The 17,314-nt window shown below is 44.1% G+C and overlaps 1 protein-coding gene across 2 annotated transcripts in view; it reads right to left on the bottom strand.

The window, feature by feature from the left end:
* Nucleotides 1-793: 793 nt before the first annotated feature.
* Nucleotides 794-17,314, bottom strand: part of EGFL7 (EGF like domain multiple 7) — a 30,262-nt gene continuing 13,741 nt past the window's right edge. For both annotated transcript variants that reach the window (XM_027869361.1, XM_027869360.1), the window contains exons 3-10: nt 14,739-14,894; nt 14,015-14,137; nt 12,436-12,545; nt 11,262-11,357; nt 10,118-10,300; nt 8,746-8,810; nt 3,445-3,610; nt 794-2,630 (exon numbers count right to left, since the gene is read on the bottom strand). In XM_027869361.1, the coding sequence (XP_027725162.1) occupies nt 2,608-2,630; nt 3,445-3,610; nt 8,746-8,810; nt 10,118-10,300; nt 11,262-11,357; nt 12,436-12,545; nt 14,015-14,137; nt 14,739-14,818 (846 nt within the window). In that variant the 5' untranslated portion in view covers nt 14,819-14,894 and the 3' untranslated portion in view covers nt 794-2,607. The remainder of the gene's footprint in view (nt 2,631-3,444; nt 3,611-8,745; nt 8,811-10,117; nt 10,301-11,261; nt 11,358-12,435; nt 12,546-14,014; nt 14,138-14,738; nt 14,895-17,314) is intronic.

Genomic DNA, 17,314 nt, shown 5'->3' with positions numbered 1-17,314 from the left:
ATATTAATCAGATTTGCTTTTTTTTTCCTTTTAAAAATATTGTTATATGGGATGGTTTGGGGTATGGGGGGGGGATACAGGGAGAACTTTGGTGATGTTTTTTAAAGTTATCAATAAAAATTTATGTTGGAGAAAGTCTCATGAACCTCTGTTGTTATCTCCTATCCTCTCAGTGACCGTTTGAAGGAAGTATCTGGGTCATTTGAAAAACAGGAAAACAGAAGCCCAGGAGATTTAGACAGTCTTGCAGGTAGTTGATGACCCAGGTTTCCTGACTCCTAGTCCAGACCTGGCCTTCATATCTGCTCTGAGGGCATGTGCTCCTTAAACATGTGCCACATACACAGGGAGTGACTCAGTTCCCTTTAGTGAATTTGTATCTTGCTCTCCCACTGGGAAGGCTTCCCTGGTGATACATCCCAGTATCATGTTCACGCCCATGTTCCCATTGGCAAACACCTGTGTAGCTAGTACCATGGTACATGGCATGGAGTGACTTTTCTCTGTCTTCCCAGAGTCCAGCAGAGTAGGAATGGTCATGCTCCAAGGGGCTTGGGCTTGCTTCATCTTCCCCCAGCCACAAAGCGACCTTGGTTCTGAAATAGCAATGGATGAGGCACTACACACACACTTACCTGTCACCCAACTCCAAATTTCAAAGGAAAAACATTGTGAGGGTCAGTCTAGCCTTCAAGTAGACTGACAGAATCATTGTGTTTTTAAGGCCTAGTGAGCATGGCCAGGTGCCATGGTGCTGCAGGCTCCCAGTTATATTTGCACTCAATTATCACAATCTGATAACAATATGGTTTTTATTTTTACAAAGGTTAGACTAGACACAGCGTTAAACAAATACCAGTTGTTTCTGGATGGATTGGTCCCGGGAGGCAGTGAGATGCAATTGTACTATTTTACCCACTGGGCACTGCTGCCCTCTTAACTTCCCTGAGTTGAAGGGTGGGGGTGGGATGGGAATAGGCCTCCCCTCCTCCTGCCTGTCTTGAAGCTAGAAGCCAGACACCAGAATGGTAGCAGAAATTCAGTAGGGAAGAGATCGCGTACCTTCGCCCGGATGCCATGGACAGCTTGCTCTTGGCTACGTCCTGGATGACGAATGGGTGAGTCATCCACTTGGTGGTGGGCAGACTGCCCTTACACACAAGCTTAGAATAAACTTTGGCATTGGTTGTACCAGAGGTGGGGGCTGCTGTCCAAGTAGGGAGCAGCTTTAAGAGGAGGAAAGGAAGGACATCATTGGAGGTGGGGCCAATCAAGACTCAAGATGGGGCTCCCTACCCTTGGCTCAGGTCACAGTACAAATGGGGACAAGGTTGTGAGCTTGACTCCTGGATCAGATTCACATGAGAGGAAAAAAAAAAGACCAATTCCTTAGACACAGACTGCATGCTTGACTTGATGTCACATAATGTTTTTGTGGACTGTTTGATAATATCGGGGAAAAGGAAATACTGCATGGCTTGGGTCAGCTTATCCCCACTGTGAAAGAAACAAATTAGCTCAGGTCCTCTCGCTGGCAGCTCAGGATGTGCTCCATCTTGAGGTGTTGTGGAGGGGAGATTGAACTGGGCGATCCCTACGGAGCCTTCCAACTTCAGGGTACTGTGGGCCTATGATCTCCACATACATGTAGAGAATGATTTCAATAACTGTCATTTAGATAGCACCTGAAGGTTTACAAAGTGCTTCGTATACTTAATCTGCTTTCATCCTTACAACAACCCTGTGAAGGAGGTCACTTCATGTATCATCCCTATTTTACAGAAGTAAAAATTGGGGATCTTAGAGCTTAAGTGGCATAACTAATTCATGTTAGAGGTAGGATCTAAAACCAGGTGTCTCCTGACTCCAGCATTCCTTATGCTCTATTACACTGCTTCAGAATTTAGAATTCTTCTTTCTTACTTCTTGTGGAGCAGGAAGAAACACTGGGGATCACTTAACCTATCTCCTTTTTTTATAAATGAGGAAACTGGTTAAGTGTCTTGGTCAAGACTACACAGTAAGTAGCTGAAAGAGGATTTAAATCCAAGCACCCTACTCCAAAGCCCATGTTGTTATTATTGTTAGGGTTTTCCCCTCCATTATATCATGTTTGCCTTTCCCAAGTTCTAACTGTTGCTTCTCCCAAATTGTCCCTGATAGACTGGCTTCTGATCTGACCTAGCTCTTTGGTGCCAATAATGTTTACCTTTCCCAAGCTAGGGGGAATATGTAAACCCCACTAAGATGGAGGGAGTTTTTTGTCTTCTCCCCAGAAACAGGATGTGGGGGGAGGACCAAGTCCCACCATCACTGAGGAAAAAGGAGGAATGGGGAGTTGGTGAGGTTGGGTCATAGAAGAAGGATTTAAGTGGCTCAATTCATCCTAATATCACAAGCTATCCTGCAGCCTGCTGCTTGGTCTACTTGTGGGAAGGAGCCCAGAGTGCTTACTTAAAGAGGATTAGTGGTCTCTGGCTTGAGATTTATACTCAATACAAACATCTCTAAAAGGAAAAGATGTGGCAGGTTCCCTGTGGTCCCATTCTGGTACCTTGGCTCTCAATCCCCTGCCAGGTGAGGCCTCTGGACTTAGCTGGGAATCTCTTATTGCTTATTCTTGCAGGAACCTAAACACCACAAAGAAGAGGAGGAGAGACTGGTGTCAATGGGGGCAAAGGAACCCAGAACCCACATGACCCCATCGTTAACCACAAGGAAATGTGGCCCTCAATGTTTTGACTTCCTTTCTAGGAACAGGAAGAAAGGCTATATGTGGGCTTCCTTCTCCATCTGGGGCCCCAGCCCTATGGTCTTCCCTACCTCTGGTCTCCAATACCTAGCACAAACAGATGAACTGAACCTGAAGCATGTTGGGTAGCATATTTATTTTAGGAAGGCGTCATAGCTGGGCAACACCAGCTGTGTTAGTGTGACTTGGGCCAGGGTAGGACTAGACTGAAGCCTTCCTGAGAACCATAATGTCAGGCACCACTTTTGCAAGCCCCAAATCTGTTTCCAAACCAACATACATCAATGCTATTTCTTTGACTCAGAATACCTCCCCTTTCCCTCTCCCCACCCCTTTTCTCTTTCTCTCATCCTCTACTCATGCTTTAGGAATCCCAGCTAAAGTCCCAACTGAGCACCCTTCCTGGATCAACCCTAGGGACCCATAGGTATTTCTCTCTTTAAAATTCCCTAGTACAGACTTATGCCTGTTAGGGAAATAGAGGAGAACTGGCCCTTGCCTTTAGGGAGCCTCCAGTGAGGTGGAGGAAAAGGACTCCCTACATAAAAAGATGATGAGCCAGCAATACAAAGGAAGGCTCAAAGGTCTTCTCAGTCTGAAAAGGTTTTACTTAGTCAGGAGGTTCACTACCTGAGGGCAGGGGGCAGGAAAGGACAAATAGGTAGGAAGAGGCAAAGATGCCATCCACTTACAGGTCTCTAGCCGTTCCTCCAGGAACAGAATCTGTTCACTCAGGGAGTCAATCCGGTCCAGCTGCTGGAAAGAGTGGAACAGAAGGCTGGTGTGGTCAGCAGATAGCCCATCCTCTGAGTCTGGGGGTGCCAGACTATGGAAGGGAACCAGCACCAGCTGCAGCTTCTAGAAGAGAATCAATAAATCCAGTCATCAAATCCTGTGCTAGGTGCTGGGGGTACAAGTACAAAGAATAAAACAATCCCTATTACAAGGGATTATGTTCAGTCACAAGGGGCATGTATTATAATGGAGGAGACAAGTACATTTAAATACATAGCATGAAGTTAATAAATACATATATATATATGTACATATACACACAAAAAGTAGTTAAATATAGGGTTGTTTTAGAGGGAAAGCACTATGAAATGATTTCAAATTATTATGAAAGATTGGGAAAGAGATGTCAGAAAGCTGTTTCAAGCTTTCTGGGAAAGGCCAGATAGAGATTCTAATGAAGCCTGCAGGCTGACCCTGACCCAGGGGGACCAGCCCAGGGTGCTATGGGACCTGTGCCTGGCCATCTATCCCAAGGACTTTAGGGAGGAAGTTGCTCAATGACCTGGCCTCCAGAGCATAGGATAGGCCAGCTCTGGGTAGGTCCTCCTGTCTCTACCACTTATAAAATGGGCCTTTTAGGGAACAACTTTTACTTGGTTATTCATTGTCCAATCTTCCCAGCCTCCTTTGACCTCAGCAAATAGTCATAGGTTTTCAAAGCTCAGGATCCAATGATGACAGGCCTAAATTCCCAGAGATTTTGCTATCTCCTATTGCAGCCATGGGGAACCTGCAGCCTCAAGGCTACAAGTGGCCCTCTAGGTCCTCAAGTGCAGCCTTTTGACTGAGTCCAAGTTTTATAGAATAAATCCTTTTTTTAAGGGTATTTGTTCTGTGAAGTTTGGATTTAGTCAAAGGGCCGCACTTGAGGACTTAGAGGACCACATGTGGCCTCGAGACCACAGAGTCCCTACCCCTGTACCTATCCTATCCCCAAGTATCCAACTGTTAACAGTAATAACACACTCTTATTTTTCTAATAATGTTTCTCTATTAAGTATATGATGTCATTAGCTTCTGGGCCTCTTCAAGGTCTAAAATCTGACAACTCTGTAAAGGAAGTAGATTAGGAATTATTTTTTCCATTCAAAACAGGAAACAGAGGCCCAGGGACTTGCCCAGTATTTCAAGCTAATAAGTAACTGTGCTGGGTCCACTGTGTGAGCACAGTGCTGGGTACATGGGTTTTGGGGGGTTGTGGCTCTGTGTGTATGTGTGTATCCTTTAGACCTGTGATTTCATGAATGGGAAACCCCAGTACGGAAATTTCCTTTATTATTGTAAATTAATGACTCATTTGTAACAAAGTCTGTGAGTCTCCGGGAGCACTGAGGGAGTTCAGTGACTTCCCTGAGTCACACAACCAGTATACATCAAGGGAAGGACTAGAACCCAGCTCTTTCAGACTCCAAAGATGTCCTCCTCTAGGAGGATGCCACTCCACCCCCTTGGACACAGTAGACATCTAATAAATGTTGTGACTTTCTTACTGGTCAGTAGCAAAGTTTGCAATGGGTTAAATACTACCTTAAAAAGTGTTCTTCTAAGGTCCCATGAGGTGAGACTACCAGAGTTGGAGACTGTGTATTGGTGGAACCTGGGTTTATTGCAATCTGATTTTTCTCTTGCTGTGGGAGGGCTAAGAGCTATTTATTAGATGGAGGCTTTTGGATTCAGTGCCAGGTTCCTAACCTGCCTATCTTTTTTTTTAAACATTCTTTTTAAAAAATGTATTTAGTATTTTATTTTTCCCTAATTACATGTAAAAATTATTTTTAACATTTATTTTTAAAACTTTACAGTCCAAATTCTAACCCGCTGATCTTGATAGCTGGATATTTTGCATCCCATTCCAGGGTTCTTCCCACCATGCCCTATTATTTCTCAATCCTTGGGCCTGGCTGACTAAACTGACTCACAGTTTGAAGAAGCCGCCATACCTTCTTCATCCAAATGGTAGCATGAGCTTTTACCAAGCTGAGACTTGTCCCAGCTGGCAGCACCAGGTTGCCCAGGAGGTGATGGGGGCAGTGGGTGGCATCCATCACCTTTCCTGTAAGGGTGGGCAGGTAGGGGAGTTTTAAAGGAAGAATGAAAAGATGCTTCTCCCATGAGTCAGGCATACCCTCAACATCTTGGACCTACCAATTATCTAGAGTTTCAAAGTCATTCATTAGCCATGCTGCAGGTGGAAGGGAGAAGGCAGGCCTCATAAGACCCTGGGAGTAGCAGGGAAGGGGAAGGTGCCAGGGTCTTCATCTTAGTTGGTATCTCCATCATTCTCCTTAATCCCCAACCACCCTCAATATTTACTCAATGCTTAGTGTAATTGGAACACAGTTTCTGAGTACCTAGTGTATTTGGGTTTGAAGCAATCTTGCCCATTGTTTAGTGTTAATGAACCCAGGCTTAAAGATTTGAGTGGCCAGATATCCAGTTAGCTTTTTCCCAAAGAAAAAAATTCAGTAATTAATTCCAGTCACTACAGTAATCTATGTATCATTAGTTGGGGGTGGGAAATAGGTAGGGGAGGATGGGGAGACAAGAGCACTAAATTTGGGTTCTTTTTTTTTAGGCAATTGGGGTTAAGTGACTTGCCCAAGGTCACACAGCTAGTAAGTGTCAAGAGTTTGGTCTGAGTCTGGATTTGAACTCAGGTCCTCCTGACTTCAGGGCCGGTGCTCTATCCACTGGGCCACCTAGCTGCCCCGTGAATTTGGGTTATAGTCCTAGCTCTCCTACTTAGTTTCCTTATTTATTCATGGTGGGGGCAGGCAATCAGGGTAAAGTGACTTGCCCCGAGGTTACAGTTAGTAAGTGTCTGAGGTCAAATTTGAACTCAGATCCTCCTGACTCCAGGATTGATGCTCAGTATATCCACTGCACCACCTAGCTGCCCCTAGTTTCCTTATTTATAATATGAGGAAGAGTAGGTGAAACTCAAAAATGGTCTTGAGACAGAGGTCTGTGAACTTTAAAAAAAAATTATATATATATATATATATACACACACACACACACACACATATACACATATATTTGATAAGTATTTCAATAGAATTTATTTCATTTGTAGTCCTATGTATTTTATTTTATTCATTTAAAAACATTGTTTGGGGCAGCTAGAAGGTGCAGTGGATACAGCAGCAACCCTGTAGTCAGGAGGACCTGAGTTCAAATCTGGCCTCAGATACTTGACACTTACTAGCTGTGTGACCCTGGGCAAGTCACTTAACCCCACTGCCTAGCAAAAAAACCCAAAAAAAACAAAAAAAGGAAAAAAAAAAAAGAAAAAGAACATTGTTCTGAGGAGTTGGTAGGCTTCACCAGACTAAGTGGGCCAGGACACACACAAAAGGGAAAAATCCCTGGATTAGATAGTCCCTAGATTTTCCTCCAACTTTTAGCTCTAAGATTTTAGGATTAGTGGACTCCAAGAGATTATAGATGACTTAGTACAGCCGATCCTCATTAGAGTCTACACAGAGCCTTGATTTGTACAATAGGTACACTCCTGTAAAGCTGCGTTTAACTAAAAAACATTATCAACTGAATTTTGTTCTAAATTCCCTCTGGGGAGTTCACCACCATGTAGGCCTATGGCTGCAAAAATCTGAACTTGGAGATCATTTTTTAGCAGCAAAATCTTCAGTGCCCACAAGAAGGCAATAAGGAGACATTTTCTAGTCAGGCTAGAAAACTGTAGACCACTTTGCTGAGGGGGAAGTTGGATCGTTTTCCAGGGAAAATTAATCATACAGGAATTTGGGGGTTCTAAAAGCTTGCAACCACAAGGTAGGATTTGAAGAGCAGGGACTACTTCATAATGCGTATGACTTTCTGTCAGTGTTTATACCTTTCTTTTATCCACAGCACTGGATTTTAAAAAAAATGGTCATTGCTGCTTTGGGTTTGGTCAATAAATTGAGGCTGTGTTTGGACAATTAGGGTTGTCCCTCCTCCCACTTTCAGTGGTAGAGTGTGGATTGAGTTAAGAAATACTTGGGAAAAAAAAGTTTTTCCAAGGTCACTTGAAATGAGTGTGTATTGGGGAAAGGTTCTGGGCTTTCAGCAATTTGATTTCTCTGTAGTTGCTGGAAGGACAAGGACCTCTGAATACTGGTAGGCTCTAGGGCTGAGTATCCCATGTCCAGCCTGCAGCTTCTGATCACTGCGATTAGCATCTAAAAATTTCCTGAGGCTTATTTCACTGCTCATTGCACCCAAACTGGGAGCTGAGTCTGGAGTGAGATCAGAATTTTGTCAATTACCAAAGGGTCCAGAGTCCAGACTGCCAGGTTCAGAGACATTTCCCTCTCCTCCCTCTCAGTGGAATCTAACCTTAACACTTATCCTGGATTTCCCTCCTCAGTGACTCTCCCCACCCATCTATTCCATGGTTTGTTCTTGGTAGGATTGCCAAATAAATAGTATTTGATTTGCCTAGATAGCACTGTAACTTTTGTGTTGTGCTATGATCAACTTTTTTAAACTTTTTTTTTTTTGGTGAGGCAATGGGATGAAGTGACTTGCCCAGGGTCACACAGCTAGTAAGTGTCAAGTGTCTGAGGTCAAATTTGAACTCAGGTCTTCCTGAATCCAGTGCCAGTGCTCTTTCCACTGGGCCATCTAGCTGCCCCTATGATCAACTTTTAAAATTGTTCTCCGCATGCAAGTGACGCTAAAAGTCAAGGGAGAAGTTGAGTGGCTTTTGCCTTCTGCCAAGTGGCTTATTGTCAGGTTATAACTTCAAACGACACTGTGGATAGAGTGCTAGCCAGAGTCAGGGATCCCTGGGTTCACAATCCTGCCTTCCATACTGTAGCTAAGCTGTGTGACCCTGGGCAAGTCAGTTCACTCCCTGAGCCCCAAGAGGTTCTAGAGTTAGACTATCTGATTTGTGGGTCGGATGGTCTTCTAGGAGATGTCGTAGTGGGCTTTGGTGATGACAAATTAATAGTGCTCTTGAGGAAACCACACTGGTCAGGGCAGCATTATGTGGAGTAGCCTTCAGAGTACTGGGGTTGCTTTCAAGTGAAATACATGCGGGAGAACCTAGGAAGGGAAGGATTGGGGGAATACAGTGATCACAGAATCCTAGGGAGCTGCTCACTGTAGATTTTTTCTGGACAGAGGAATTCTATTGATGCCTCTACCTACATCTCAAATCTGTTCTGAGAAAGCTGCCAGAAGCTCACCTCCTCCAACACATCCACTCGACTCCTTAGCTTCTGTATTTCTTCTTTCATTTCATCAGAAGCCTCTAGCAGAGAACAGGAGGAAGACTGAATCACAGAAAGTTAAAAAGACAAACTCAACGCACTCCAAATATCATTCCCCTCCTCCCTCGTCCCCAACTCCAATTAGGAACAGAAAGTGAATTCTGGATTCCTACAATTCCACAGATTGCCAACCCATTGGGCCTCCAAAAATGTCTGTTGTGTCAATCCTAAATCTGTCCTACTTCATCAGAATCATCTCTCTCATTCTGTGTGCTTCCTCTCTGGTCAGAGATCAAGCATGGATGAAAGTTCTTTGCACACTCTAAGGCTCTATAGAGATGCTAGCTATTATGAGGCAGTGAAAAGAGCAAGGGATTCAGGGTCAGGCCTTGGTTGACTCATTCAACAATTCATTTGATATTTATCAAGTACCTACTATTTGCAAAGCCCTATGCCAAGTGCTAGGGGTACAAAACTGAAAGGACACAGTCCCTGCCCTCAAAAAGCTTACAATCTACTGGGGAGAGTAGAGCTCAAATAAATATAATTCAAAGTAGAATATGATAAGGGCAAAGGAGAGATTCAGACAAAGTTCTGTTTCTGCCACTGACCCAGTATGTGACCTCAGGCAAGCCATGCTACTTGGAGCCTCAGTTTCTCCATTGGTAAAATAAGGAAACTGGACTTGATGATCTTGAAGGTCGCTTCTAGCTCTAAGGTTCTATGGTTTATGTTCTCTGATGTTCTTACTGTCCTATACACATAGCTTATACACATACCCTAGCCTCTACCCTATTCTCTACTCAAACCTGGGAGACAGGGAGTATACAATCCATTGCCGAGATCCACGTCGTCTTTCTTGCTGCCCGGGCTGCCAATGGCGCATTATTACTCACGGTACGAGTTTGATGTGTCACAGCGCGTACCAAAAGTAATAATGACCCATCGTCAGCGCCCATGTTGTAGCTTCCCTTCTGTGATGGAGAGAAGCAGGGAGATAAGCTTGGAGGACTCCGGGATGATGAGCTGTGTTGGAGCAGGTGTGTAGGATAGAATCTCTTAAGGCTAGAGAAAATTCACACCCGGGAGGAAAGAAGACAAGGGAAGGGGCTGCCGTCTCCCTTAAATCCTACATTGTAACTCCTTAAGCTCATTTGAATATCTCTTCATCTCCTCATAGGCTCTGTTGTAACCCAGTCTTGTGTTCAACAAGCTTCCTGAGTACAGGGACCAGATTTCCTACCCTTTGGATCTCCCCACAGTAACTAGCACACCTGGGACTTTCCTATTTGGTACTTCCAGATCCACTGAAACCTCCATGGATCTGATGAGGCAGGCAGAATGTTACCTGGCTGAGGCTGCCCAATGGGACAAAGAGTTGAGGTCACTCCTGGGGAACCACTCTGGGGCTGGCATAGTCTCCCATCTGAAGATAGCTCGTATCCCTCCTGGCACTGGCAGTGGTAACTCCCAGGACTGTTGATGCAGTTCTGGGGGCAGCCATGACCAAGCTGACTGCACTCATCCACATCTGAAACAGATGAAGGGGGAGGGGAGAGAGGATCAGGATGGGGCTCTGAATTTCCTCTTCCTTGCTCTGCCCACCCTATCCCCAACAATAATGAGTTTTGAAGCCCTGAGACCATCCTGGGAAAATTGTTCCCTGGAATGCAGGGACAGGAACTGCCAGTGCTGTGGGCACCATATCCTTGGCTCACAAGAAGCTTACATACAACCTGGCATTTACTTGCCATACTAAAGCAACAGTGGGCACCAAGGAGGGGGAAGGAGGTAGAGCTGTAGGAGACTTCTCCAGGTCACAGGACATGAGTAGGTAGGGGACTGCCCATGGACACTGGGGGGGGGAGTGCAGGATTTATGTCCTGACCCCCTAACCCTCTGATCCATGGCCTAGCCCCCTGGCCCAGCTAGTTCTGGAGAAGGCATCTCTTCAATAGGTACTTTCCTAAGAATATGTAGCCAAAAAGTTTACATTCTCAGAGTCCAGAAGATGGTATGGTCTAGCACAGGGGTGGGGAACCTGTGACCTCAAGGCCACCTGTAGCCTTCTGGGTCCTCGGGTGTGACCTTTTGACTGAGTCCAAGTTTTACAGAACAAATCCTTTTATTAAGGGGGTTTGTTCTGTGAGGTTTGGATTCAGGCAAAAGGCTGCACTTGAGGATCTAGAGGGCCACATGTGACCTTAAGGTTCCCCACCCCTGGTCTAGCACAAAGGGTCTGGAGCTAGTAGTCATTAGGAGACCTGGGAATCTCATCTCTGCTACTAAATAAGTGTGTGCCCTGAGATAATATACTTAACACTTATGGGCTTCAGTTTCCCCGTCTAAGAAATGGGGGTAATGAAGCTTCACAAGATTATAAAGATATAGGAAGTAAAAGTACATTGGAAATCACAGAGTGTTGGATGTCTGTAAAGGGATCACTAATATAGAAATCAGACATGGGCACATCTTAGAAAGGACATCCTTACCAATTTGGCAAGTGTCTCCTTGCCACCCTGCAGAGCATCTACATCTACCAGGCCTGGCACAGCTTCCTCCATTCTGACAAGGTGATTGGCATATTGCTGTATGAGGAGAGAAATCAAGGCACTGATGGTGGAGGTAATTAAATTGTGGGAAAGACAAGAAGAATGGGCGTTTCCCCAGGAACAAAAGAAGAAAATGCCCCCTTCACCAAACTCTTCCCTATGTTACTAGATTAATTTCTCGGCACTAAGAATTACTAAATTACTAAATTCTGGGTGATTACTGTTACTAATATTATATATTATGTCATTTGGGACACTTTGGTGCCTCCCAAGATGGTCTTAGTATTGACACTCTTTCCATCAATGTAGATTGCAGCCCTTTAATGCCTTCTCTTTCTATATATTTCTTGTCCACATTCTTTGGGGACTCCTCCGCAGATACTACACCCAATGTGCAAAAGGCCTTCTTCTGATTCTCTTACTATCACAAGAATACCAAGTCTAGCGCTGGGGTCATCTCATCATATGTTATCCTTCATTCTTGCTACATGGCCAGCCTACCTCCTTTTCTGCTCCTACACCCTGTGATGTCATTTCTCAGATGCAAAGCATCATGGGTAATAGGTTATAGCCTGATGGTTTTCTATTGTTTGTGATTTTAATTTACCCCAAATCAAGATGTTCCATAACTGACAATTACTCAGAGGATATGGGAGTTAATGCTTCACTAAATACTAGGTATCATTGTACAAATGAGAAAACTGAAAGCTAGAGGAATGAAGGGAATTGTGATGTTGCACAGCTAATTAGTCACTGAGCCATCTCTAAAGGTGTTAATCATTTACTAATACCTCAGGATAAGACACTCCCTATCTTTGGCCCAGCTATAGCCCAAAAAAAGGCTTAGATTGGTAGTCAGGAAACCTGAGTTAAATCCTGGTTTTATGATTAACCACCTGTAGGACCTTGTATAAGTTCTGTCTCCCTCTCTGGGTCTCAGTTTCTCCATCTGTAAAATGAGGAGGTTAGGCTAGATGATCCCAAAGTACCTTCCAACTAACATCTTCCTATCTTCCAAAAACAAGGCTCTTCTCCCACCCCATCTACCATAATTTCCAAGGACCCTTTCTTTTATTTTTATGGCTTGCTCAGCCCCTAAGATGCTAGGCCTTACCTGTGCCACAACCAGGGAGCCCATTACTTCTTCTCCAACCTGGGCAGCAAGTATATCGTGGTGGGGAGATAATCCGAGAAGCGTATCGGTAAGCAGTCTTGTAGATGGTCCTATGGGAAGGTGCCAGAGGAGGGTTCAAATGTGGCCCAGGGAATCCCGGATGATTGCTGGTTTCCAAATCCCCCCCCCAACACAATAGCCTCAATTGTTACTATGTGCCAGAAAAGCCTTGATTCTATATTTCAGCAAAATTGTGACTCTTCTGTAGAAAATGGGATTTGGAGGAGAGAATCCCCAGGACTGAGGACAAGACTTCTTGAGAAAGGACGCCCAGCTTATTCCCAAATATGTGTAGTGTGTTTGGATGTTTGGATGGAGTCAAGAGACTTGGCTTCTATTCTTGGCTCTTCTATTCATCAGCTGTGAGATCACGGGCAAATCATTTCTCTCTAAGCCTCAATTTCCCCATCTCTAAAATAGGGTGAATTAGATTACCTTTAAAGTCCTTTTCAGCTCTAAAATTCTCTATTTTTGGATCCTGTCCACACTAATGAAGCTAAACTTACTAAGGTGTATTGGTGGCCACCCCAATCTCTCACCTCTCTAGGGTCTATCTGGGCTAGATGACTAAGAGGTAGATTGAATACACATTGTACTTGGGGTCAGAAAGACCTGAATTCAAAACTTCCTTGACGCTCATTAGCTGTGTAAACCTGGACAAATCATTGAACATCTCGCAACCTCGATCTCCTCATCTATAAAATGAGCGCCTACCTTCCAGGATCAAATGAGATAATGTATGTACAGCATTTTGCAATCCTTCCTTAAAGCACTATAGAAATACTAGTTGAATTTAATAGTTGTTGTTGTTATCGTTACTGTTGCTCCAACTGAGCTAGCTCTCCCTAGAAAGAGCTTCAGCTTGAGTTGGGTAGGAAAGATAAAGAGTTTGGATCTGAACTAAAGTCTCCCTAAGGGTAACAGAATACTAGCCCATGCTATGTCTCTAACTTATCTAATTCCTACCTGTTCTCAAGGCTCAATTCATGCCTTTACACCTACATGAAGTAGTCCTTGGCTATGGCCACAATAATTAGAACAAAGAATGTCAGAGCTCAAATTGATCTTAGAGACCATCTGGTCTGAGTCCCCCCACTTTATAGATAGGTAAACTGAGACCAAAAGGAGTAAAATTCTTTGCTTAGGGTTTCATAACTAATTAGCAGCAAAGTCAAAATTAGAACTCTACCATACCACCATGCCTTTCCTTCCCTTGGGTCCCTAATTATTTTTTGTGTTGAGTCTCATCTCCCTACCCAGAATGTGAATTCCCCAAAGATAGGGACAGTGTCTTCTTCTGGCTCTCCTCTCAGCATAGCCTGGCACCAGGCTGGGCACCCAGGAAGATTATAGTCAATTTTTTATTACTGGTTGGTTGATTGATGTGCCCAGTGTGGCAACTTTCACCTGAATGGATGTTAGGGGCACAGAGGAGCCATGGTGGTTGGGAGACCTGTACCTGTTTGGTGGCCTCTTGGGTGTAACCCTTAGCTGGCTCTGCTGGGGCTGTTCAACTTACCGATAGGTGCTGCAAGCTCTATGGTCTTCACAGATGGTGATGTAGGGCTGGTAGACCCTCTGGATATAGGACTCAGTGACAGGGACAGTTTCCTTGGTAGCTGCTATGGAGCATGTCCTACGACTGAGCAGAAAAAGTTAAGGGTGAAGCAGGAACAACAAATGGGATCACTATAGGCTTCCCTCAGCCTTGGCTCAAGGAAATGGATTAGAAATACTATAAAGTGGGAAAAAAAAGTAAATGGGTTGAGAAAGGAGGTTTTCAAGTTGTGACCTAAACCAGGACTCAGAAGGGAATGAATTTGAATTCCCATGATGTGACTTTGGGTCACCATGTTTATAGCGTCCCAAGGGGCTGAGCTTCTCGTGTGATTTTTAGCCCTCTCCCAGATCTCCCAAATTGGGCCAACAACCCTGTAGGTCAAGGGTTCTTGTCCTAGACCCCTTTGGCAGTCTGGTGAAGCCTAGGGACCTCTTCTCAGAATGATGGGTTTAAATGAATAAAAGAGGATTACAAAGAAAATCCACTATATTAAAATGCAGTTATCAAAATAGTAAATAAAACAAGTTCACGGATTTCAGATTAAGTTCATGGATCCCAGATTAAGAACCCCTGACAGGATAGGTATTTCAAACTACGAAATAGTATCCAGGCCATTAGAATAAATTTGAAATGTTCTGTCTCCATTCCTTCTTTCCACTCCTGCTTCTTGACCATGACTTACCCTGGCCGGTAGAAATGCTCTGTGTGGCCCAGTCCCAAAACGAAAATCCAGGTCACCAGGAAGGCCCCAGGACTCCACATTTCCTATATCCTCTGGATAGTGCTGTTCTTGTTCCAGCTCCTACCACATTTGCATGGTTACTGGGATGACCTGAAACTGGAAAACATGATCCAGAGAGTAAGGTCCCTGACAATCTCCCTTGACTAGGACTCAGTTCCTCTGTAAGAAAGTAAGAGCTCCTCACTAATTACCCTCCAGATTCCCAGCCACAAAAGTATTCTTGACTTTTAAACTTTACTAAGACTTTTGGAACATCCTGTATAATGCTAGCTATCATTATCAAGGGACACACTCCCTGGCATTGGGCAGCAGGTTGTGAGAAGAGGGGGATTGGTGGGGAGGAAATATCTTAAATGGATACAGTGCTGGATCAGAGGAAGGCCAGAATTCAAATCCTGCTTCTCACTAGACTGTGTGACCATGGGCAAGTCACTTAACCTCTCTGAGGCTCAATTTCCTCAGTTGTAAAAGTAGAGTATAATAGCAATAGTGCCCACCTCACTGGATTCAGATGACATAATGTAAATAAAACAATTTGTAAACCTTAAAGTTTCATGTAACTATGTGTTAACACTATTATTATTGTCTGCCCAGCTAGAATGGGAGCTCCCCAAAGGTGGGGACCAGTCTCCTTCTTTGAATGCTCTCTACAATGCCAATGTAAGGTTGTACAAACAGGTGGCACTCAATTGTGAATGTAGCGCCACCAACCGGATGTCTCCAGAAATTGACATCTCTCTTCTCCCTCTGGACAAATCATCAGTGTGAGCATCCCCAAGCAACGAGACACTGTATATTCACTATCATGCATTCAAATGGGCAAACGTTTGCTCATCCTTCTTTTTTTTTTTAAAGGCAAATAATGTGATCTACTTTCAACACATGTTCTGATGAACTGAACAAATTAGAGGAAAGAATATGGCAGGGTGGTAATGCTTGGGCCACTCCAAGAGGCACGTTACTGTCAAACAGAACACGTTTTGGGATCTAAAGTGCCCTGAAACTTCTTGTCAGCCAGATGTTAAATTAGAAAGGCAGGGAAGAGTTAGCATCCAGAACAAAGCATCTTGGTCAGGCCTGGAAGCATTTAGAATAATGATTAGCTCAGAGAGCACTGACTAAAGGCAGAAGAATCCACTGAGACACAGAAAGTTGAAACCAGAAAGTTCAAACAAAAATGGATATAGACAGGCCTTCCTGAGCATCGCTGCCTAAGTCTAGGCTGACTCAAGGACCTACTTTCAAGAATAAAGACAAGGAGATGGATTATAACAAGCATGCTAGTTTTATGGCAGCGTGTGCTTGTAAAATGCTGGATACAAGTTTTGTTCGCCTCAGTAGATTAAACATCCCCCTAGCAATATTTCCCTAGGGACAGTGTTTGGTGGGGGGGTTAGCTTAGAGAACCTGCCCACCAGATGCATGAAAAATCAGGACATATTCCACAAAGGAATCTCCTGGTGGCTGCATATTTACATAGTAAAGAAATTCCTTATATGCTGGCCATGGGTGAGATCCCCAAATCTTTCTCACTAGGAGACAGCAGAGTAAGGAACCCGGGGCAGCAGGTTCCCACTTCTACCATTTGATTTCAAAGAGGATTTTTGACCCAGAAATCCCAAGATACCAAACCCTCAAATCCCATCTCTTCCTGCTTCAGCACTGACTTTTCTTGACTATTCTCTCTTCTGATCTTCAAAGCCTTGCATGAATTGACCTCCTCATATCCACTCATCATCATCTCCTGTGACTCCAACGCTCACTCTATTTCAAGTGAGCTTCTTTCTCCCTTGTTACCCAGCATAGATCATACTCACTCACCTCTGTCCCTTTGCTCACCCTCCACCCCAAACCTGCAATGTCCTAACTGGCTATTTGCCACCCATTGAATACAAAGCCCATATCCTCCAAATCCTTCCTAATGCCTCCAGCCTAGTCACCTCTTTCTTCTCTAAAAACTACTCCATTACTGGAACTACTCAGTGTTATTGGAATATAGTTCAACACAGAATTGTTTTCTTTTCCACCTTTGTCAACTCCATCACTCCAGCTAAACTGTGAGGTTCTTAAGAGTAAGGCCCAAAACAATTTCTGTCTCCCTCACAGCCCCTAGTGTAGGGCTGAATACACAATCAGACACAGGAGAGTAAGCATGGTGGACCCTGAATTAGGTTCCAGGACACCTGGAACTCAGTTAGTGGCCTTAAGCCAGTCACCTGTCACTTCTTCTTTCTAGGACTCAGTTTCTTCTTTTGTAATATAAGGGAATAAGACTGAACGATCTCTACATCCCTCTTAGCATTAACATTCTATGTTCTGAGGTTCCTTCTACTAGTCCATATTTTTCTGTATTGTTGATTTACAAATCCTACTTTTGGGGGTATACCCTATTAGCTTGCTTCTAGGGAGTAAGGTTGGTACCTGCCACCCTGCTCCCCCAGTGCACACCAGAGAAAGCAGATAGAGAAAAGACCAGATCAGTGCAAAATAACAGAAAAATAATATAGTCAAATGTT

Source organism: Vombatus ursinus, unplaced genomic scaffold (assembly GCF_900497805.2).
Source record: "Vombatus ursinus unplaced genomic scaffold, bare-nosed wombat genome assembly UNPS02014793.1, whole genome shotgun sequence".
Taxonomy (NCBI): domain Eukaryota; kingdom Metazoa; phylum Chordata; class Mammalia; order Diprotodontia; family Vombatidae; genus Vombatus; species Vombatus ursinus.
Note: the sequence above shows the minus strand (reverse complement) of the source record. Positions and strands in the feature narration are given on the sequence as shown.